General features: G+C 38.9%; 1 protein-coding gene across 7 annotated transcripts in view; it reads right to left on the bottom strand.

Annotated features, from left to right (window-relative positions):
- Window positions 1-25,692, bottom strand: part of TCF12 (transcription factor 12) — a 214,295-nt gene that overhangs the window by 116,358 nt on the left and 72,245 nt on the right. For all 7 annotated transcript variants that reach the window (XM_063449090.1, XM_063449091.1, XM_063449097.1 and 4 more), the window contains exon 5: window positions 20,462-20,564. In XM_063449090.1, coding sequence (XP_063305160.1) covers window positions 20,462-20,564 — 103 coding nt within the window. The remainder of the gene's footprint in view (window positions 1-20,461; window positions 20,565-25,692) is intronic.

Here is a 25,692-nt window from a genome sequence, read left to right as displayed (position 1 = left end):
CGACTAGCCCTTATTGTAAGTCTATGGAATGCAACCCAGTCCATATACTCATTAATAACCCCGACAAGTTCTTAGATAAGTATGGAAATTTATTTGGGTTTCAAATATACGGGACGGGTTTAGATCCTGGGACATTATTGTTTATAGGAATAGAGACTGATACGGTATCCTCCCAGACTCATCAAGTATACCATTCCTTTTATGAAGAGATGAGTATAGATAATAAGATCCCCCATAACGCTAAAAACCTGTTCATTGACCTAGCTGAAAGTATTGCCGGTAGTCTTAATGTTACCAACTGCTATGTGTGTGGAGGTACTAACATGGGAGACCAATGGCCTTGGGAAGCAAAGGAGGTAATGTCCGGTTCTGAGGCAGTTGACCAACTAATATCTACACAAGCCGATTATCATTTGAGTGTTAGAGGTAAATCTGAGTGGAGATTAAAGACCTCCATCATAGGTTATGTTTGCATAGCAAGGAAAGGAATAATGTATAATACTTCTGTAGGAGAATTAACTTGTCTAGGGCAAAAAGCTTATGATGATGATACTAAAAATACAACTTGGTGGTCGGCTTCAAATGTCTCAGAACCATTTAACCCGTTTGCTAGATATGCCAGTTTAAAGGATGTGTGGTTTGATTTATCCATCACATCTACCTGGAGAGCCCCAGCAAATTTGTACTGGATCTGTGGTAAGAAAGCCTATTCGGAGTTGCCACAGGACTGGGAAGGGGCATGTGTGTTGGGTATGCTCAAACCATCCTTCTTCTTGTTACCGATTGAAACAGGTGAGACTTTAGGTGTTAAAGTGTATGATGTGAATCATAGGAAGAAAAGGGGACCCTTAGAGATAGGCGCCTGGGAAGATGATGAATGGCCTCCCCAGCGTATTATAGATTACTATGGGCCAGCCACGTGGGCTGAGGATGGTACCTTTGGTTATAGAACCCCAATTTATATGCTCAACCGTATTATAAGATTACAGGCGGTGGTTGAGATTATTACTAATGAGACCTCACAAGCACTCAATCTTCTAGCGAAGCATAACACCAGGATGAGGACAGCAGTGTACCAAAATAGATTAGCCTTGGATTACCTTTTGGCAGTAGAGGGAGGTGTATGTGGGAAGTTTAACCTAAGTAATTGCTGTCTTCAAATAGATGACGAAGGGCAAGCAATAGCTGAGCTTACTAGCCATATGGTTAAACTAGTGCATGTGCCTACTCAGGTATGGAAAGGGTACAATCCAAGTAGTTGGTTTGGTAGCTGGTATGAGTGGTTTGGAGGGCTTAAGGCAGTGGTAGGTGGAGTCCTACTGATTTTACTGTTGTGTCTACTCCTACCGTGTCTTATACCCTTAGTAGTTAGGTCTGTGCAAAGCCTGATAGGAAGTATAGCAGAGAGGAAGGCTGCTGCACAGATAATGGCGATATATAAGTATAAGGCTCTAGATCAAGGAGAACCAATGCAGGAAGATGAGTGTTAAAAGATTCACATCATAAGATAAGTCTGGTCTGGTTCATGGTAACCTGAGGTATATGCAAACCAAGGTTAAGTGATGCCTCAAGTAATTGTGAAATATCAGAGGCATCAAAGGGGGGAATGTGATGTAATTCCAGTAAAATACAAGTTTAGCAGGCTAAGATTGCCACAAGGCATATGTATGTATATGTGTTTGTAGTATCAGTTAGTTAATAACACGTAGCTAAGATACTGTCATCACTGTACTGACCAGGTGCAGGAATGTAAGAACTGGAATTACGCGTCCCTCTCCTTTGTATCAGATGAGCCACGTGGTTAGACCGGATGGATGAGTTTAGACTCTATTCATTAAATAGGTTAAGGGTATGTGTGGGTGTAGTTAATTGTGGGAGGAGCTACAGTGCTATATAAGGAATGTACTCTATGTATTCAGTACTCAGACTTTGCTGTATTTTGGTGACGCTAGTCCCTCTGAGTCCCGATCGGTGATCCAATAAAGAATCTCTTCCTTCCTGAAGAAACCTGTGTCCATCTCTCTGTGCTTGGCTTCCGTCAGTTTCTCCGGTATCAAAATCATATAAAGTCCCATAGAAATCATAGTTTACAGAAGGACATTTCCTCCTAAAGACCAGCATGTAGGCCATGCATCGTTTTGGGAACCTGACCGTGCTGCTGCAGAGTAGTCATTCATCTGTGTAAGGAAGGGGCAAATTCCCGTCATTTATTTAGAATGCTTTTTTATTATTATTTGATGATAGTTTATGGTTTTGAGTTGCCACAGTACATATTCGGCACCCTTAGACCAGTGTCACATAATCACTAGAGTGGCGTGCACTAGTTTATCTCTAAAATACTCAATTTACAGATTACGAAAAGGGCACATGCACCAAAGCAAAAGATAAAAGGGAAAAAAAGAAAGGAATTGCAGTGTATAGCAGGAGGTCTTTAGGGTTGTGTATCAGAGGTTTAAGCAGCAAGGGAAAGAGCAAAAACAGTTTACAGATGGGATTGCTACCTAATGCTTCTGCCATACCAACAATCTATTTTTTTTTTCGTATTTCTAAAGTTTAAGTTAGGATATAAGCTACAGACCATAAGTGTTTTTTTATTTCTCTTTTTTTTTATTAACTTTTTTGTGATCGTTTATACAATAAATAAAAGTAAATAAAAAAAAATGGAGGGGGGCAGGGGGAAATAACAGACAACCAGGAAATTGTGAATCACTGCCCAGGAGATTTCCAGAGATAAGACAGAAAGATTAAAGAATGTAGACTGAAGAAGGTACTGAAGCTTGTCCAAGAAAGGGGCTATAAGACTTTAACCTTTTAGGCACCAAAGCAGCCAGAAACACTGTATGTGGAAAGTAGTGTAAAAAAAAAAAAACATTTCCAGGTTTGTTTGTAACTGATTTATTGATTTGACTTCTTCAGTCCAAGTATTTATTATTTGTCTCACAAGGCGTACTGCTAAGAGGAACATTTTTAAAGAGGAAGACTTTTCAGGAAAAACAAAACGAGGAAAAGGCAAGAAAAAAAAATCCAACATCCATTGTGATTTTCTTTTTTCTAGCAAAATCTGTTTGCAAAAACAATTGTTTTAATTACTACGCAGGTCGCTAAGCAACTGCCTTGGGGACAGTTAAATCACTTGCATCAAAGTAAAAACAAGCCCCTCCTATTGCCTTACAATCAGACATATTGCCCTTGGACAAGGTTAAAAATATAATCCTGTTGATTTCTACAACTGACCTGACACAGCATATAAGTAGCCCGAGGTACAAAGTTTTAGGAAGGGATTGCATATCAATATATGACTATTCACATCCTTCTGTAGCTATGTCAGAGACGGAAAAAAAAAAAAAAAAATTCCCATGTATTGTCATTTTTTACAAATTTGTTTACGGTTTGCCTCAGCACTGAATAACCAATTTTCACAAGAGAATGAATGGCATTCACTTGAATAAAAGGAAATAAGCTTTCTTTCTACAACCGTCTTGTTTTTTGCACCAAATGTGTGACTAACCAATACCTCACATACCTGTCTCATGCCCTCTCCTAAAGGGCAGTCCACATTATTTGATTGCAAATTACTGTCCTAATGTGTTTTACACCCCACCTCCTATAGAATGTAAGCTCGATTGAGCAGGGTCCTCTTCAACCTATTGTTCCTGTAAGTTTATTTGTAATTGTCCTATTTATAGTTAAATCCCCTCTCATAATATTGTAAAGCGCTACGGAATCGGTTGGCGCTATATAAATTGCAATAATAATAATAATAATAAGATCTAAAAACATCTAACAGGTTTGCATTATAAATGAAGCATCATGGTAAATTAAACTGTTCTGAAGAGATAGGAATCTTCAAATCTGAGTGGCTGAAAGCAAGTAATTATAAAAACCTAAAACGGAGAGCAGGGGGGACGGGACAAAACAACATTTTCCCTTCCATTCTTATGTGCATTTAAATATGACAGAGCTGTGCACACCTGCTCCCTTTGCTTCACCTGACTTAACACTGTGGAGGGCAACAAGATGGCCTAGTGAGATGTCTTCAATGAGCAGCTGCACTGGATACAGAGCAGCAGAGAGCGATAAAAAGATCATCATGGCAAACACCTGTGACCTGCAAATACAATCTTGAGCACATTCCTCGCTGCATGAATGTCTTGGCTATTTCAACTGCTATTGAAGAAAAGTGCATCTGACAACTGTAAAAAAAACGGTGATCAAGAAAACTTCAGCTACAATAATACCAGTGAACATATAAACACACAAGAACCATAAACATCCGTACATCTGTGCACAGTAAATGGCTGTGCATCATGGGAGTTTTAGTTTCACTGGAAGACTGCCCGTACTAAAGCCCTCAGCTAAGGTATAAAATGACAAAAGTTGAACTAATTATGATATTAAAAAAATCAATATTACACAATTTATAGGATCCTGTTACATGCAGTCCTTTCTAGAACACCAATGATACCAATCCAGGTTTTATATTTACTGATAACCAAACTTTTTTTCTTTTTTATATCTCATTTGTGAAGAGATAGGAATAGAGCATGCTCTCTAGTACAGAAACCCACAGGGGAGTCAGACACCATGCACTTAGCGCTGTCACTAAATGACTATATAATTTAATTTCTTGGAAACCCATTAGCTTTAATGAAAGGAAAATGGAATCCAGATGAGTGCTGTATTTTGGTGTGAGCAGAAGGGATATGTAGGGCAAAAGAAACAAACAAACCAAAAAATGTATGAAGTCTAAAACTTGATTTGTTTCGAAATAGAACAACAAAAAGAACCACTCCAAAGTGTGAAAGACACCTAGAAATGATTTCAGGAACAGCATAAATAAGGCATCACTGATTTTGTTCCAGGGTAAAATTACAAAGCAAATCGTATGCAGCAAAATTAAATGATGTATCATGCTGCAGCATCTTTTTCTGATTATCTGGAGGCCTTTGGAAAAATTACATAATAGTAAGGAGGAGGGGGGAGAGGGGGAGGCCACCAGTGAAATTTTATGCAAATGCTTTCTACAAAGCAGAAGAGATCAAATTACAGATATCAGAGGTTTCAGCCCCTTGTTTATTGCCTTAAACAATATGAAGGAGCGAGCCCACAAAAAAAAATACTACAGCTTAATGTAGTTTTTCTGGTGAGTATAATAGCTCCCATCAGGCTTTTTTCATGCAAACTGCCTTTTCAGAGAAAAGGCAGTGTTTACATTGCCTCTAGGGAAACCTCCAAGTGGTCACTCCTCAGATAGCCACTGGAGGTGCTTCCTGGGTCAGTGCTGCCGAAAAAGCAGCCCTGACATTCAGCGTCCCCACGCTCTGCATGGAGGCACTGAATTTTCCTCACAGAGATGCATTGATTTCCTCATAGAGATGCATTTTGGCCCCTCGTCCTGATTTTAGCCAATCCAATGCTTTCCCTATGGCAATGCATTGGATTGGCTAAAAATCTTCAATTTGTATGATATCACAAAGAGGGCGGAGCTGTACGGCGCTGGAAATAAGGTGAGTTAATCTTTTTTAGGGGGGATAGGAAAAGGGAAAGGGGGGCGGGGGCAAACTACCTAAAAGGTGGGTTAAACACTATAGGGTCAGGAATACATGTTTGTGTTCCTGACTGTATAGTATTCCTTTAAGATGAAATTGTGGACATTAGGGTTATATATGAGACAAAACCGCATTAACACATGGTACAGCATTGCAACAAAAGCACCTTTATTCTTTACTTACAGCAAATATTTATATTTTATAGAATATATTTTATCAATAGATAAAGTCAGGAAAAGCAAGCCCTCTTCTACCAAAAGAGCAATAAATAGACCCAGACTGAGAGCACAAGTGAGAGAAAATGAGCTAGGATGGGCCAGTATGGAGATCAGCAAAATCCCCAGGACCTTAAATCTGAGGGAATTTTAAGGTAACCGATTTGTTACATATGCGGAGTACTGGCAACCACAATCAATAGTGTACCCAGACCGTTCACCAGCATACCTGGGGGCTGTTGGAGCACATCTGCCAGTCTGGTATATTGCCTTGTTTATTATTATCCATAGATTGGGCAACAAGTACCTTAAGACTGACAACATGGAGACTGGTAACGAACTGCCCTCTAGGCTGTTTGTTGTTTATGTCCCAACAACTACATGTAACACTTTGGTAATAGGTAACACTCTGAGTGTTGTTATATTGTTGTTAATAAAAAAATGTTTTGACTAGCACGACCACATACTTTTTTGTTAATTCTAACCTGTACAGTGTATGGTCAGCACAGCCAATGTATCCTAGGCTTCCAATAGGCAAGAGAGCCAAGAGAAAACATGTTAATATGATATTTAAACATTGTGTAATGTGTGCAAAAGATGGATTAGGATTCCAGCTCTAACACGGTTATTTACTAAAGTGCGAATTTAAAGAGGATATTTACATTTAAGGTCCAAGAAGCTGAACTGGAAGAATAGGCAACTTTGAGAATTGTTCCATTTCGGTTACTTTCAGCTTACCAAAACCAACACAATATAACTCCTACTCTACATACCTTAATCCCTAAAAAAAGATATAGATCTCAGAGAAAAGAGCTATCCAGCAGCTGTGATATGGCTGCTAGCAGTTTATTCAGGAGTTTCATTCATCTGATCTAATGAACAAACCTGCTGCAGGGGGATAAACTACATATTGCATAAATCCCTACTGACCTGTGGAGTAATATCTGGGTATATTTTAATGCATTGTAAATAGAAAACAAATTTTAAAATATGTGGGTCAATTTCAGCATGCAGTGTCTCTATAAATATAAATTATTTTGATAAAATGGAGTGAGAATATTGCCGTGGAACTACGCCGCCACTGTCACTGAATTTCTAACCCAAAAGATGTACAGAGACAAAGTAGGTCACCACTGGTGGCTGTAGGGAACTTAGCTCTGTGGAGGATCCCACAGTCTTGCGGGTCCTCCATAGACCTCAATGCTGTACTCTTGTGCAAGCAAGCAGAAGAAGACAGGCTGGAAGAGGATGACGGTGCCCGCAAGGGACAGATTCAGGTAAGTGAAACTCACCTTTGCCTGTCCCCAGCAGCAATGTCACGATCTGGGTCTTAGTTAGGTAAAGTCCCCGGATGGTGACAGTTCCACTTTAAGCATACAACCTTATCATAAGGATCTAGGATAAAAATATATATATTGTTTTTTAATTTCAGAAATTCTCCAATCAAACCTTAACAATTTTTTTTTATTTTTTACAAAAATGTGCATAGAATATTTTTTTTTGACATGCACAAAATAACTTGCTACAGAAAACTTGTATAGGTATGTGCTATTCGCTATATAGAGGTTAAGCGTATACATGCAGGGACTGTCAAATACAATATTGCAATAGCCTCATTAAGTAGGGCAAATTTAAATATTTTACTTAATTAAATGACATTGAAAATGGCAGGTCTATTTAGATGTCAGCTGCAATAATTGCACCTTCTGGCATTCTTTGATAGCTGACTTCATGATGCATTTGTTCTCACTCAGCATGTCTAAACAGGCTACCTCAACAGCATACCATACTATATGGGTATTTAGGAAAATAATTGGTTATTAATAGAACAAATTGAACTGGAGAATATGTATAATATAAAAAAAATGTAAGGATGTCACAGAGGCATGAGGATCTGTCCAGACAACTAAAAAGATGTTTACATTAAGGCAGCAGCGTACACACAATCGACGGGGCCCCGGTGTAAAACTCATCCATGGGCCCCCCTCCCTATTCCCCCCCCACTCTCCCCCTGACAGACACACACACATACATACATACATACATACATAAAGACACACACACACACAGACAGATACATACAGACACACACACACACACATACATGCAAACAGATAGGCACACATATATGCATACAGACACACACAGACACATACATACAAACACACACACACAGGCATATAGACACACACACACATACATACATACAAAGACACATACATACATACAGACAGGCACACATACACACAGGCAGACACATACAGACAGAGACACATACTGAGACAGACAGGCAAACATACACACACAAGACACATACAAACAGACAAGCACACACAGACACACATACATACAAAGACATACAAACAGGCACACACACACACTGACATACTGACACACACACATACAAACATACAGACAGGCACACAGACAGACACACACATACATACAAAGACATACATACAAACAGACACACACAAACATACATACAAACAGACAGACAGACAGGCACACAGACAGACACACACACACATACATACATACATACAAACACACAGAAAATGTTTAAGTCACCCTCCTGTTTCCTACCTTTTAGGTGCAGGAGGGTGACTTTCCCTGGGGTCCAGTGGTGGTTCAGGTGGATTGGAGTCCGAGTTCTCACTCTGACTCCCTCTACTTCCTCCCGCGCGGACTCAGTGTATGCTGGGAGGAGTGACGTGCGGTCACTTCCTCCCAGCTCGGTGTGATTTCATCACAGGGGGGCCCGGTCTCACTGTTAAAGCGCCCAGCGCTGACCGGGCCCCCTGCCAATCCATCTCCATCGGGTGGCACTGACAGTATGGGCCCCGGCGCTTTGCCGCACGGGCCGGGGCCGCAAAAGTTGATGGTGTGTACCCGATCGCGCCCTGGAGTGATGGGCCGGTCGCAGCTGCGACCCCTGCGACCGCGGTATGTACACCAGAGCATTAAGGATGGGTTTCCATTGAAAGGCCTCATCTCACTTTGTCAACATTTTAACCGAAAGCAAGAGTTAATAAGCAATCTGGAAATATAGAAGGTGCCTAGGCATGCCTCATGCATTATACACTGAGCTTTAACCCTCTGTGTTAAAACCCCATGCAGTTTCAATGGGTCTGCTTTGGTTGAAGCAAACACATTGGACTTGTCAGACCTAAGGCAACAACCAATATTACTTTAATGGAATGATTTCCAAGTACAATGGAGACCTATTTAACATTTGATAGAATACGATGATGGTTGTTTACAGAATTTGTGTACATTTTTTTTTTTATCTTGGTACACTTGTTCATTCTGACTTTCATAATGTATTATAAAATGGTTTATATTTATTCTACCTGGAATACTGGTTCACCTAACATGAGCCCATGTAGTCAGACCAATTTTCTTAATACTTTCATTAATCTCTTACAGCTAGGATAGCCTTATGCCTATCCCACACATGCTTAAACTCCTTCTCTGTGTTAACCTCTACCACTTCAGCTGGAAGGCTATACCATGCATCCACTACCCTCTCAGTGAAGTAATAATTCCTGATGTCATTTTTAAACTTTTGCCCCTTTAATTTAAGACTATGTCCTCTAGGTGTAGTAAATTTGGTTCCTTTTACTCCATAGGGAAAGCATTGGATTAGCTGAAATCAGCAAGAAGGTGGGATGGGGGTGGGGCCACACACACCAGCTCGGCCAATCAGCACCTCCTCATAGAGATGCATCGAATCAATGCATCTCAATGAGGAAAGTTCAGCGTCTCCATGCAGAGAGAGTGGCCACTTGAGGTGTCCCTAGGGGGTAATGTAAACACTGCATTTTCTCTGAAATGGCAGTGTTTACATGAAAATGCCGAAGGGAATGATTATACTAACCATAACAACTACATTAAGCGCAGTTGTTCTGTCTGGTGACTATAGTGTCCCTTCAAAGGTCTCAAAACAAGTTCTCATACTGGAATGCACAAACACCGTAGGTAAAATAGATGATCTAATATTATCTATTGCTGTGAAAATATAACCAGAATGAATGAAAGACCCATTTTAAAAGGTTTCATGTATTTATCAACAATGTCTTGATTGCTTGTATTGTATGCCAACATTAATAATAATAATAAAAACAAGACTATAAAAGAGAGTCCAGCAAATCATTACAATTTAATTATAACTGATCAGTTTTTGTCAAGGTTAACAGAACACAATATTCTATGTTTTCAAAGCTTTATCGACTAGTTCAGGTTAACAAAATCACATTTTTTTTCTAGATGCAAAGCAACCAGCTAATTATTTAGCCCGTTGAAGATTTCTAACACTGCTAAATATGGTTGCTGCAAACGTGTCAGTTTGATGTGAATTCAGCTCTAATGGATAGAGCTAGCAAGATCATAAGATGCTCAGGGGGATGAAATCAGCTTGTACTGTATGTGGATAACTATTAACTTTAAAAGCACTGTAATTAATCTACAAAGGGGGATAGAAAAGAATGTTAACTCTAAATAGTGCCACTTAAAGAAAATCACAGCTATGGTCAAAACTCAAAAGGACTTTCATATTAGGTTGTCCTTATAATAGTCTGTTTGATGCTAATTGCTTACCCGTACGCGCATGGATTGCACATTTTTCATCTCCTCTAAAAGCAGAGTCCCTATCTCTATGCCTATGAATCAACAGGATAATTCTGGAATTCATTAGTTTGGAACACGAGAGAGAGGCTACATAATAGCTTTACTGCATGCACAGCACACTTCAAAAATAACTAAATGAATATGGAAATGCATCTTTCTGTGGCAAATTGTTCATTATTGAATCATTATCAACCCTTGTTAGAATTCTCCCTCTCTTCTGCTATGTACAAGATCATTAAAGTGTTTAAGAGCTCCATCATGAAAGACAGTGACACTTTATAATCCACTATCTCTTCAGGCAAATACGCTTATGGCGGAGCATAATACTCAAAATAACAACATCCTCTTGACGTATAATTCCTCCTGTTTTAGTAATGATTCTTTTAAGTGCTAACAGAAGCAATGAAATATGATGCTGAAATCCAAACACTTTAACTCATTCAGGCCGAATGCAATTTATGTAAATGTATTTAAACTTGCATATTATTATATTATCTCTCTGAAGGATCTCTGAAGGATCTTTATTAGGCTAGGATTACAAGATATAGTGTTAATGATGGTGGGTTTCACAAACACAGATTTGGTTTAAAAAGAAGTTAACAGTGTGTTCACCTGTTCATAAAAAAAAAAAAAAAAAAAGTATATCCATGTTGGAACGGTTAAAGAGACACTACAGTCATCAGAACAACTATAGCTTAGTACAGTCAGTCCTTGCAGGCTTTTTCATGGAAACACTGCCTTTTCATTTAGACAGCCCCTGGAGGTTCTTTCTGGATCAGTGCTGCAAAACATCGAGAGTCTCCACGCTCTGGCGCAGCCTCCCTATCGAAAGTTTGATGACCTCAGTCAAGGGGGCGGAGCATGGGCTGTGGAAGCTGCATCCGGACCCGTGCTTCGCTAGGGAAAGGCGAGTAAAACACTTTTTTTTTTAACCAGAGGTAAGGGAGGCCAGTGGACTAAACGGTTATTTAGACCTATGGTCTCAGGAATGCACATTTATATTCCTGACACTATAGTGTTCCTATAAATAAAGTTGAAATACTGATTAAAACAATTAAGTATCAATGCAAAAAGTATAATCCCTTTCTGTATATTTGCAATCACTCACACAAGTTGACATCTAGATGTACTTAGCCAAATGTGCAGTGCAAAGTTACCATGAGCTAAACAGCATGACTTAAACAGAAAGACATGTTTAAAGCAGCTCTGTTACTACTGAGCATTTCATAAAGTTAAAATCTCAACAAAACACTCATGTTGACCGTGTTGGAATTTTATAGCAGAGTTTTCTTTGTCTTGTTACCAAAGTCAGGCTGACAAAGGTGGAGCTTTGGCTGTCAAGTTGTCCAATTTCCAGCTGCCATAAAATAAATTCTAAGGAGGATCAAGTAGTATTGTGGGATCGTCCTGTGTTGTACTCCCAATGCGTATGTGAAAATACAGTGACATGAACTACTGCCATATTAAGGGGATTCTATAGTGTTGAGAAGACAAATCTGTATTTCTAACACTATAGAGCTCCCAACCCCCATATCCCCCTGGTTGCTAAAGGATTACCCCCTCATCAGATATCCGCATACTCGGCGAGCTTTGCAAAATCATTAGGTCCTCCCAAAAGGAAGGCATTGCTTCAAAGCTTTCCTATGGGGATTTTACAGTTGCTGGATGTCCTCACTTAGAGCGTGACGATGTCCAGCGTCAGTTAGGGGACCAAAAGTCCGTTAGCAACCAGGAAGGGCTTCTAGTGGCTGTCTGATTGACAGCCACTAGAGGCCGCCTTAGTCCTGCAATGTCATTATTGCAGTTTTTTCAATGTCTAAATTGCAGTACTAAGTGGGACAGGGACACCGCACACAGACCACTTCAATCAGAAGAAATGATCTGGGTGATTATAGTGGCCCTTTAAGTGCCAGGAACGGAAGCTTTATCTTTAGGAAAGATGGAAGATCCTGCAAGGAAGTGCTTCAGGTAAGTATATCTCCTGTTCATTTCTCCTATGCACTGCCACAAAGTAGGCTTGTTGCTTTCAAAATTGACAGGGCTGCTTTAAATGAGTGTACAACTAATATGTTACCAAGTACACTTAACAATACATCAAATAATACACTTCTATACACCTACACACATACCTATCCATTTAAGACACATACCAATAGCCTTGCAAACAGTGATAAAAGCAAATACCGTATATACTCGAGTATAAGTCGAGTTTTTCAGCACAAACCCCAACTCGACTTATACTCGAGTCAATGTCTGTATTATGGCAATTTACAATGCCATAATACAGACAGGGGGCTGTGTAGGACGGGGGCTGGCAGGAAGCGTTTACTTACCTCTTCTGCAGCTCCTGTCAGCTCCCTTCGCCTCCGCACCGGTCCGGACAGCTCCCCTGTCAGCTCCCAGTGTAAGTCTTGCGAGAACCGCGGGGTCATAGCACGGCCGCGAGACTTACACTGGGACTTGCAGTGGGAGCTGACCGAACCGGCGTGGAGGAGAAGGGAGCTGACAGGAGCTGCAGGAGAGGTAAGTAAACGCTCTCTGCCAGCCCCCTACACTGAACTGCCAATGCCACTGGACCACCAGGGAGTGAGAGCCCCCCTCCCTGCCATGTATCAAGCAGGGAGGGGGGACGAAAAAAAAGATTAATAAAATAAAATAATAATATTATAACACATTTTTTTTTTTTTTAAATAATAATTAAAAAAATAATAATAAAAATGCCCACCCCCCCACCAAGGCTCTGCAACACATACACAACACACACACTGCACTCATATACACACACTGTAAATAAATATTCAATTAATATAATTTTTTTAGGATCTAATTTTATTTAGAAATTTACCAGTAGCTGCTGCCCTAGTCTTATACTCGAGTCAATACGTTTTCCCAGTTTTTTGGGGTAAAATTAGGGGCCTCGGCTTATATTCGAGTATATACGGTAATGTGATTTTATATTCCCTGCAGAGTAAACTACAGTTCTTATCATTAAGTGTTAAGCAAGTTTAATATGTTCTCCATGTGTCGTGTGATATTTGCATGAAGTTAACATTAGACTTATTTTACTAATGAAAAGAGAAAAAAAAGTTAGCCTAACTGAAGAATACCAAGAATAATGCACATTAATATGCATGGAGGCATTTAACTAACCCATTCAATCTCTGCCCTCTACTGGTCTCATATAGTTAGCATTAAAAATGTCATGTTAAAAAGCTACGGTCAGGATTATTATTGTATACTGGCAACATATTGTATATTTGACATTGAGTCTCAAATCATAACCCAACTAAAATAGTTACTAATATTATCAACCTCAAAAAGCTTAGTTCTGCTACACGTTGGTAATAAGGGTAGGGTTTAGTGTAGTAAAATGCTCTAAACTATGGATATTTAGATGGACGTAAAGGACAGGAATTTGAAACAGTTTGGGGAGAACAGTGTAAGGGTTAGAGGAGGAAGGGCTGTCACAGTAGGTTGCTCAGAAGACATCAATTAGGAAACACAGGGATGAACAAGAAAATTTGAATTGCTTTATGGAAAGACAATAACTTTAGTTCACTGATGAGTCGAGTTGAGGTTTGGATGAGAAGTAAACTGTACACTGCGGTAAGGAACATCAAGAAGAAATGACAAGGCAGGGGAAGAATCCATGGATGTGAGTGTCGTGCATATTATATTGGCAAAGTGGATGATGGGAGTTGGACAAAAAGAGGATAGCGTTAAAGGGTTAGTGAGGTGAGATAACAGGAAACATGCACATGCCAAGAGACACAACGCTGTAAATGTAGGTGTTAGAAAGGAGAGATGGGGAGTAGAGAGAGAAACTATTAGTTTGTTGAGGGTGTCAATGAGGAAGAATATCCATGCGTCTCCAGGAAGTCAATTATGTAATAAAATAAAAAGTGTTAAGAATTAAACATATTGCAAGATTTTACTAGTATGAAATACACATTGAACGGGCATATGTAGTAGGAGGTAATATATACATCCTTCTTGTGTAAGGATGGAAAGTGCTATTTACACTGAACAAAATTATAAACGCAACACTTTTGTTTTTGCCCCCATTTTTCATGAGCTGAACACAAAGATCTAAGACTTTTTCTATGTACACAAAAGGCCTATTTCTCTCAGATATTGTTCACAAATCTGTCTAAATCTGTGTTAGTGAGCACTTCTCCTTTGCCGAGATAATCCATCCCCCTCACAGGTAAGGCATATCAAGATGCTGATTAAACAGCGTGATTATTGCACAGGTGTGTCTTAGGCTGGCCACAATAAAAGGCCACTCTAAAATGTGCCGTTTATCACACAGCACAATGCCACAGATGTAGCAAGTTTTGAGGGAGTGTGCAATTGGCATGTTGACTGCAGGAATGTCCTCCAGAGCTGTTGCCCGTGAATTTAATGTTCATTTCTCTACCATAAGCCGTCTCCAAAGGGGTTTCTGAGAATTTGGCAGTACATCCAAACAGCCTCACAACCGCAGACCACGTGTAACCACACCAGCCCAGGACCTCCACATCCAGCATCTTAACCTTCAAGATCGTCTGAGAACAGCCACCTGGACAGCTGCTGCAACAATCGGTTTGCATAACCAAAGGATTTCTGCACAAACTGTCAGAAACCGTCTCAGGGAAGCTCATCTGCATGCTTGTGGTCCTCATGGGGGTCTTGACCCGATTGCAGTTCATTGTCGTAACCGACTTGAGAGGGCAAATGCCCACATTCAATACCATCTGGCACTTTGGAGAGGTTTTCTCTTCACGGATGAATCCCGGTTTTCACTTTACAGGGCAGATAGCTTGTATGGCGTTGTGTGGGTGAGCAGTTTGTGGGTGTCAACATTGTGGATCGAGTGGCCCACGGTGGCGGTGGAGTTATGATAATGGCATTTTGAATGCACAGAGATACCACGATGAGATCCTGAGGCCCATTGTTGTGCCATTCATCCATGACCATCACCTTATTACATAGTTACATAGCTGAAAAGAGACGTCCATGCGTCCATCAAGTTCAGCCTGATAATGCACGGCCCCATGTTGCAAGGATCTGTACACAATTTCTGGAAGCTGAAAACATCCCAGTTCGTGCATGGCCAGCATACTCACCGGCCATGTCACCCATTAAGCATGTTTGGGATGCGCTGGATCAGCGTACACGACAGCGGGTTCCAGGTCCTGCCAATATCCAGCAACTTCGCACAGCCTCCGAAGAGGAGTGGACCAATGTTCCATAGACCACAATCAACAACCTGATCATCTCTGTGCGAAGGACATGTGTTGCACTGCGCGAGGTAAATTGTGATCACACCAGAAACTGACTGGTTTTTGGACCCCCCGGACCCCTTCAATACAGTAAAACTGCACATTTTAAAGTGGCCTTTTATTGTGGCCAGTCTAAGGCACACCTGTGCAATAATCATGCTGTCTAATCAGCATCTTGATATGCCATACCTGTGAGGTGGATGGATTATCTCGGCAAAGGACAAGTGCTCACTAACAGAGATTTAGACAGATTTGTGAACAATATTTTAGAGAAATAGGCCTGTTGTGTACATAGAAAAAGTCTTAGATCAGCTCATAAAAAATGGGGGCAAAAACAAAAGTGTTGCGTTTATAGTTTTGTTCAGTGTATAACAACATATAATACATGTTCATTAGTAGAACATTTTTTACAGTAGGGTTAGGTAAAATATGACCCTACATCTGCTGCTTTGTCAAATCTGGTTGCCCAACAGTGACAGGAGTTGTAGATCTATGCTAATTTAATATCCTTGCAATGTTACCTGTAAATATATCTGTATAAACAAATTGAAGCCATCCAACACTCAATGAAAAACTATATTATATATATATATATTCTTGATAACATACAATTACAAAAACAAAAATTACACAATAACCATAGTTATGACATATGCATGATAAACGGATATATGCTAAACTGTCCATCAAAGTAACAAAAAATATAGCTTTAAAAGGCAGAAATTCAGATTGTGCATTTAGATTCAAAAGAATTATGATACGTCTGAGCTTTTACTCACTTGATCTGTGCACCAAATAGCACAGAAATGAACCTATAATACATACGATTTGGTTTGTCTGAATCGTATTTACAGGAATGATTACATGTCCAAAATTTGTCCATACCCAAACAGTACATGGATGAATACCGTGGTAATCAAGCAATTTAAAAAAAAAAAAAAAAAAGTTTCAGACAAATATATTTACCGTGCACGGTTCCCTTATTTTCACCTTTAAGGTAAACATTTTAAAAAGACGTAGACTCACAATAGCAGAATTTTTACATTTGCAAATATACATTAAATTTAGCCCTTTTCTGATCCCAATTATAGTGTGATCTTTATTTTCTGAAAGAGCAACACCTGTAATGAGATTCCTGAGAGTAATTGCTGTGATCACACATTGACAGTCAATTGCTAAATTTCTCCCCTAGGTTCAAATACTTACAAGGTATCAAATGTTATTAATTAGCCACTTTTTTGCTAAATATACCTCCAACAACCTGACAAGCAAAGAACACTTGCCATCAAGGCTATTATTAAAGTTACGTTTTTCAACAATAGGAACAACTCAATGTAGTATTGAACAAATGTAAGATGTGTTTTACCAAAATTCAGTCCATTTAAAAAAAAAAAAAAAATATTTAAGAGAGAGCTTCCTGTCTCACTAAGCAAGATTAGAAAGACACAGGTAAGCTGTATGAGGGGTTTTTAGATTAATCTCAGCATTTTAAAATGCATACATACGTTCTTCTAAAATGATTGATTTTACTAGAAATACTAATGTTTGATTTAAGTGCCAGAATTAATGAAATGGTTCAGAGTATACCTTTCCTATATTTAAAGCTGTAGTAAAAAAACTAAAAAACAAAAACACAAAGACAAAACACCAGTGATTCATTGATTTCAAAATGGTTCAGTTTTAATGCTGAACATATAAAGAAAGGCAAAAAAACAAAAACTCAGACAATATAGTTACAGTGGTTACCATAAATAAACTGCTAAAACAGGAAATTATTTTGCTGTGCGCATGAGTGAAAGTAGCGAATATGTAAGATTATAAAAATAATTGGTTGACATTTTTGGTATGGCTGTTTTTCGTGTATGTCCCAGCCTTTACCTCTGGACTACTAGCTTCTTGGAGTTTGTATATTAACGTCTTGAGGGAGTTTGGATTTGAAACTCCCTTCTCCAGTGGATCCAGTGTTTTGCAATTTGTATATAGTCTGGCAGGTCTGGTACACAGCTGCAGTCACATGCAGCTTATGCTTGTGGGCACAAGCAATGAGCCTAACCTGGGAAGGACTGCGGTACAATCTGCAGATAACAGCTATGTTGATGAGGATCAAATGACGTATATATATATATATATATATATATATATATATATATATAAGGAAGCCAGACTTTGCACTGTGGTTCCCTCCCACTTTGACAACCATAGCATTAAAGTAGTGATGGTATTTTATTTTGGAGGGGGAGGGGAGGGGTTATTAAAGGGGTTTATGTTACCGGGGGAGGGGGAGGTGTTAAAGCAGTTGTGTGAAAACATCATTTCATTCACGGGACAATATTTTACCCAGCTCTATATCAGGGGTAGGCAACATTTGGCACTTCAGCTGTTGTGACCTGCATCTCCACTGATGCTGAAAGAGCATTATGGGAGATGTAGTCCACAACGTCTGGAGTGCTGAAGGTTGCCTAAACACATTCAATCCTGGACTAAGTGATGGCACTGCATCATGGTAAGATTTTCCAAGCATTTTTAAAGGAAGAGAAATTAGCTGAAATGGAAGTCTTCCATGGAAGTCTGGAAGAAAACTCCTTGCATAGAAGCAAATAAGTAACACTCCCACTTTAAATGTGTATCTCCCTGTTACTGTGAGGAAGCTGAAAGTTATGTGTTTGATTGGCAGCTGGAACTAACATTTTTTGCAAATTTAAAATAGGATTTAACAGTTGTGAGCATTTTTCCTCACAAAGCAAAGAAATCATTTTGTAAGGCAGAATATAAAAAGAGCAGCTGCTTGTGCAGTACAAAACTTACTCATTACACCAAAAAAGGGCTCTACAAATTACCCTACACTGTAATCTATTATTATTTATAAGGCGTCAACAAAGTCCGCAGCGCAGTATAATAGGTGGACTAACAGACATGACTTTGCAACAAGACAAGTTGAATGCACTGGAACAAAGGGGGTCGAGGAAACTGCTCAGCCTGTTAACGGGCTTACAGCCTAGTACTCCTAAAACAAACAAGATATTACGAGCACCAGACTATGTATCGTTTTAAATAAATAAAAAAAATAAAGTCAACACATTGTAAAACATGAATTGCAAACAGCCTCTCTAAAGGAATTAAATAAAATGTCAGCAGATACTGCAATGCTGGCTGATTTACTAGGTAGACACTGATGCTACAGAAGAAAAGAAAAAAAAAAGATTAAGAAGAAAACAGACAAAGCAGAAAGATTCCCAAAAGAAATTGCAGACCACCAGGATTTGGATTAAGCTAATCCACTTGGATTACCAAGGCTGTGTCTTAAAAGGACAATACTAAGATCACAAAATAGGTCACATAAGCAACAAATATAATGCCTTACAATGTAAACAGTCTGCGCACTAAAAGATGTTACAACGATCTCAAAGTAAATCAGGATAAAAAATATTTTTTAAATCTTCACACCTAAAACACATCCACATGCTGTCAACAACTCATCATCAAGTCACATTAGAATATAATACGCCATACATCTAGCCATTTTCAATTAACATAAAAAAAACCTGCAAACATTGTCAATTTTACATGGTTTATTTTTTTTTTTCAATTAAAAGAATTAAAAAAAAAAAAAAACCTTGTGGAAAGCTTTTTACATGCAAAATTTCAATAATTTAAACCTAATCTTTGTGACACTAACTGTATTCATAATCATCTGCTTTTGTACAGGTAAATTGGTAACATTTTATAAGGCAATAAACCTGAGAAATGTTTTAATAAATAACAAATCCAGAACAATCAAATGAGGGGAGGTAAATGGGAAAAGAAGTACTAAGTTGGGTAGAAAACAAACATCAAATATAACAGCAATTGCATCTTCAAAATCACATATAGAGGATGGGATTTTAAGTATATTATAAACAGCAAACTTCAGTCTACAAATACGATAATACTGAGAGGCAATAAAAGTAAAATAAATCTGAGCGCATATATAGGCCAAATTATTTATTAACTACACTGCACTTCAAATGTATACTTGGCATTTCAATAATCACTTTAAAGATTATTAAATGTTTCTTATACCTGGTGCAAGATAAAGTCTATAGCAAAGTGTTTACCTCTATGCCATTGATATGCAGGTTAACATTCCTCCCACAAATAGATACAAAGGGATTGTTTAATTAAGGGCTACATGCTAGACAAAGAGGGATACTGTGCTAGTCATTAGGAAGAAGGGCGGCCATATTGATGGAGGTAAAAGCATTTACATTTGCTGGCACAATATATAAATTCAAGCATTGCTCCTGCTTTTATTAAGCACATTGTGGTTTACATGTTAAATTCCACTTCCAGATCCATAAACAAAACGCAATTACTAGACAACAGCGGCAACCATGTGAATTCCAAAATCATGGTGCTTGACTGATACATCAATAAGATCACCACTGAAGGACTCAAAATGCTGCGCAAACATGGCTGCCCAAAACCCTCAGCAAAACCTGTGAAGAGTGTCACAGAGTTCCTTATAACATTGCATACGGTGTTATGTTAACAATTAACTTTACCAACTATATTAACTGTTAACATTCCACATATTTATGAAAATTGTTAACTTGAAACTTTCAAATGTTTGAAAAAAATGTATATACCACAGTAAGTCAAGGCAAATAAAATGTGATCAATTCAGAAACCTAAGGAAGGGGAAGGGGGTAGGCAGAACAAACCAAAACACAGGCTAGACATGGCATTCCTGAGTAAGGGATGAAAAATATGTCTATGAACTAAAACCAGCTTTTGAAAGGCAGTTTACAAGGAATGACCTACTTACCCATCAGATTTGAGTTCATGAAAGGTGTCGGGGACAATCCTTCATGGGGCCCTAATCGACTGTCATTCAAGTGATCACTGTAATGAGGGCTGTCTGTAAAACCCTAGGGAAAGAAAGCAGAGTATTAAGCAGATTATATAGAAGGCTTGCTAATTGAGTTTAATGACACTACTAATTCATGGATAGAGTTGTAATTGGCCACCATCATGACAAAGTTAGCTTTCAGCTCTAAGCACGCGTTAAAGTCGTCCAGCTCATAAATATTATCACATCAGACACTACGCACAATGAAAAAGTATTTTTACAACCAACAGCCTTATTACAGAAGAGATGTTTTGGTATTAAAGCTTCTGCAGCAGCCCTGTAGATTATACAAGCGGTGCCTCAATTTTAGCACTAAGGCTGTTGTGAACTACATGGTGCACCAGAAGTCAAGCAGCTGGCCAAGTATTACTGAAAACAGTAGCCAACAACAACATTCCTCCCAAGTGCCCCAATTTTGTTGAGACAGTCCTTAATTTGGACCCAAATCCCTCTGTCCCCAAACAGCCCTATTTTCTAGGAGCTCCATATTGCTGGTGTTTCTAAGTGTATAAGAGAGCTTTACAGCAATAACACAAGTAATGCTTCTTTAAAATACAACAAATGTGTTTAGAAATTGTACATAATATACATTGTTCTTTTTAGTAAATTAATTTTTAAAAAGTCCCTGAGGACAGGGCCCTGCCCCTGGTCACACTCCCAAAATTAAAGTATCTATTTGAAATTTTGGAAGGTATGCAACAGCCACTGTGCCACATATTAGCAATCATTTTTATATAAAAATTACCGATCAGATATGATACACATAAAATTACAAAATCAATGAAAAATAAATGATTCTATAGTGCTTGCTGTTTTGCTAAACCTGATTTTATCTTTTGAAGTAAAATAAAAGCTATTTTCTTGACCATGTGGGATTATAAAACTGGATCAGCATTGTGATTACAAAAGTGTATTTTGACGGTGTAAATTCCAGACAAAATAAGGCAGAACCACCGTTTATTTCTCCAGAGGAAGGATAAGCAATGTCTCTTAACGTGACATGCTGGGATTAACTCAGTCAGTGAGAATTCATAAAAAGAAAACAATAGCTTTTACGCTCTTAAATTAAATTATTAGAAAATAACTTTGTAAGAGGAGGGGGAGGATGCATTGACACACAGCTATCACAACTAATGGAAAGCCCATTTCCTATTTGATGTGCCCGTAGGGCTAGACCCATAATGACATTCAAGAAGCTCTAAAAATCTCCAGCATCTTTGCCATTGCTATGTCTGCACTACCTTAGGCACCATTCCCAGGAGCTACAAAAATGTCAAGTCAAAACAGCTTCTTCAAACCCACGTCTCCTGCTGCTCCCCAGCTTCACAAGGTATCATCTTGCATGTCCTGAATCCCAGACAGATCTATGGCCTACTTTGCATGTTTTAATATTGGTGATATAGAGGAGTGATGGACGTGAAAACAGAATCGCAATGACATTTACAACTTGATTGTGACCACAAGGGTCTCTCTCATAGCCATGGCTGTAGTACCGTCTGTCAGATGGGCAGCTTGTGGCAGCAGCTGCCAAGGAAACCAAGTGGCTTCTAGCCAAGGTTAACACGTACAGTTTACACCAAATGTTAATGTTAAAAAGAGTTCATAGAAGATTTACATCAGTTTTATTTTGACATGTGTTTGCATTTTGTACTTTTAAATATAGAAAAGCATTACGGTATGTTATCCTTTGTTACAACAATTAGAAGCTCCAAGTTTGTTATCAGTGTTATTAACATTTTTGTGACCCCTATGAGAAAAATATATTTGAATTGAGGGAGTATATCTAGATGCAGCCAGTTCACATCCACTTCTCACTTTAGCATTTAGGGATATTTTTATGAAGTTAAAAAAACGTTATCAGAATGGCCATTGAGAAGGTTTTGAGCAAGCAGTAGCAACACCGAATCTGTAGAGCTTACAAGGACACTTCAAGTATGTGCTGTACTTTCTTTGCAAGTTATAGTCGTACTGCTGCCTCAACCAATTGTCACTAGGATTTAGAATTCAGGCACAACACCCCTTAGAAACACATATAATATTACAGTGAGGAGGTAACCATTCTATCACTACAAACCATCTCAAAACTTCAAGAAAAGATTCTTTCAGGCTCGAGATGATAACTACAAGATAACTTTAAACCATGGTCACAACCAAGGAATCTTAGAGATTTGCAAATGCCATGTTCATCTAAAAACAACCTTTATTGATAGACAGTGGAACTGTAGCTAATGTAATGATTCTTGTTTCAGACGACATACTTCTTATCTGCATTCCTATATTGAAGAGAGGTAGATTTTTTTATATTTTATTGTTTTGCTGTAGACTAGGAAGAACAGAAAAGAAAGTTTGTCTTTTAACAATCATTGTACCGGTCACCTGCAAATCCTCATTATATATACTAATTGACTACAGTAATTCTGTTTTCAATTAAATATTATCTTTTTTTTATTAGATTATATGCTATAAAATTGTTTAATTGCATTGCATTGGATGGAAAAAAAATTCAATAAAGGGACATGCATCACTTTGAGACAACTGTCTCATTCAAAAGCTTTAGCTTTGAATGAAAGCCGTTCCCTCACTCAGCATTCTGATTATTTTTTTTTTATGTTTACCTGCTTCTTCTTTCTTATCTAATCAATCAGTGTCCTATCCCTAGGAATGCTGGAAAAGTACATTGGTCATGCCTGACATCTACAGTTGGAAGATCTCTCCACCTTGCAACATTATAACAGGGGGGGAATAGAGGGAGTCTGGTCAGTGTGATCATGTAGAGCAGGCTTCAGTGTCCACTTTTTCTCTCTTCTGCTGCTGCACAATAATGCCCTGTTAATGCCATTAGTGGACTGGTCTGAAATGGAGATGAGTGGGTAGAACAGAGCCAGGGAGAAGCTGAGAGGTGTACCCAACAATGCAAACTGACCAAGTTTACAGGAATTTCATAGACATTTATTGCATACTATTCAAAGTTTTCCTGCTTTATGTTGGCTTGTATATTTGCTGAAGTGTTTCCTTGCTGGTTTAAAAAAAAGTAATAATTGAAGCAGGATTCTCATTATTTCCTGTTTTTACAAGTAAATCATCATTCACCATGAGTTTCTTTATTTTCTATTCTAGAAGAGCTACAGATATGACCAAATACTGAATGGTGCAGGGCTATTGAATCTCACTGCAATCCAGTCCATATTGGTACTCTTTTTTGTCAGGATCTCCGTAATAGCTGCCTGCCACTGGGGGGGTCTACAGGCTATTGTAAAGGTCCCTTCAGGCGTTACAGTTTTACATTTCAAATACAGCTTACAATGACGTTTTTGGAAGTCCACCAATCACATTATATGTTCACCTCTCCCCTAAAAGGAAGTTACATAATGTCCAGGATGTGTTTCCTGTGTGGAGCACAAGACTGCCTTCCACATGGAAGCCTAGCCAAGCTATGATCTCAGAGCGATGGCACACGGTACTTTGTATTTATGAAATGTAATTAAAGGAGAACTGTCACTTCTCTAATAGTGCCGGATTCCCTTTCTCTTAGCCCAGTAAACACTACTGAAGCATGACAGCAGGGTAAGACAGAATAGAGCACTGTTTTAAAGCATCTCTGTCTGTGCAAGTGCCCCATCTTCCCATTATGCTATGTGTGTACTTGAGCATCTCTGTATGAGCGTCTGTCATCTTCTCTGGTGCCACCTGCATCCTCACAGTATCTGTGCACATGGCACCATAAAAGTGTATGTTAGGTTTACCAGGAAAACATTGTATATGATACAAGGGAATATTAAAATGATCCATAAGTAACTTGGAGTTAGCTATTGAGTTGTTCAAAAATACTGAAAGTGGCAGCCTAAATTTAAATGACAGAATTAATCTTAAATCTGTGCATGCACCATTCAGAAATTCCATCATGCTTGTGTCACCTTCAGCATACAAAGACAAAGTTTAGAACACAGTTTACCCAAATAGGCTGATTACAACTAGAAGTAAACTACCGTATATACTCGAGTATAAGCAGAGTTTTTCAGCACATTTTTTGTGCTGAAAAAAACCAACTCGGCTTATATTCGAATCAGTGTCTGTTTTATGGCAATTTACATTGCCATAATACAGACTGGGGGCTGGCAGCGAGCGCTTACCTCTCCTGCAGCTCCTGTCAGCTCCCTTCTCCTCCGCAGCGGTCCGTTCAGCACCTCGGTCAGCTCCCAGTGTAAGTCTCGCGAGAGCCGCGGGGTCATAGTGCGGCTCTCACGAGACTTACACTGTGAGCTGACAGAGGAGCTGCACGGACCGGCGCAGAGGAGAAGGGAGCTGACAGGAGCTGCAAGAGAGGTAAGTGCTCTCTGACAGCCAGCCCCCCTCCCTCCATCCCCCCTCCCCCTCCCTCCCCCCCCCCCCCCCCCCACTGAACTACCAATGCCACTGGACCACCAGGGAAGGAGAGCCCCCTTCCCTGCCATGTATCAAGCAAGGAGGGGGGACGAAAAAAATAAATATTAATAAAATTAAATAATAAAATAAAACAATATTTATAAAATAAAAATAATAATAATAAAAAATATTAAAATAATAATTAAAAAAATAATAATAATAGACATTACACACACTGTAAATAAATATTCAATTAACAATTTTTCGTCACAGCAACTACAGCCTGGGCATTGTACGTGCTGAGGTTACTCCAACTCAGGGCTGCAATACAAGAAAAAGGGGTGGAAGGCAGGAGGAAATGTCTTGGCTGCAGCGCTAAAGAGGTAAGTGTTAACATAATAACCGTAAACTAGTTAAATATAGGATTTATTTTTATGATAAATGATATATTTATTGCTTTAAAATCGTTTATCCTTAAAAGCAAATCAGTCATGAAAGGTTCACTTTCAAGTGAAGTTTTCAATAAGTAAACCGAGTATGCAAGAACAACTAAACCCTGTGCAAACACAGCTTAATATCTGGTCACACGGCAAAATAATCATCCAGATTAACTTACATGTCTTTATGGCCTATTGCATTACTACAGTGGAGAGATATGCACACGCACTAACTTCAGAATTATGCATCTTTCCTATTATAAGATTATTTAAATAGTGTATGTATAAACGTGTATTCCTGACCCTATAGTGTTAAAAACACTATGTAGGTGCTGGCTCTGCCCCCGT

The sequence above is a fragment of the Pelobates fuscus genome, chromosome 3 (genome assembly GCF_036172605.1).
Source record: "Pelobates fuscus isolate aPelFus1 chromosome 3, aPelFus1.pri, whole genome shotgun sequence".
Lineage (NCBI taxonomy): Eukaryota > Metazoa > Chordata > Amphibia > Anura > Pelobatidae > Pelobates > Pelobates fuscus.
The sequence above is the reverse complement of the archived record's forward strand: the minus strand, read 5'-3'. Positions and strand labels throughout refer to the sequence as shown.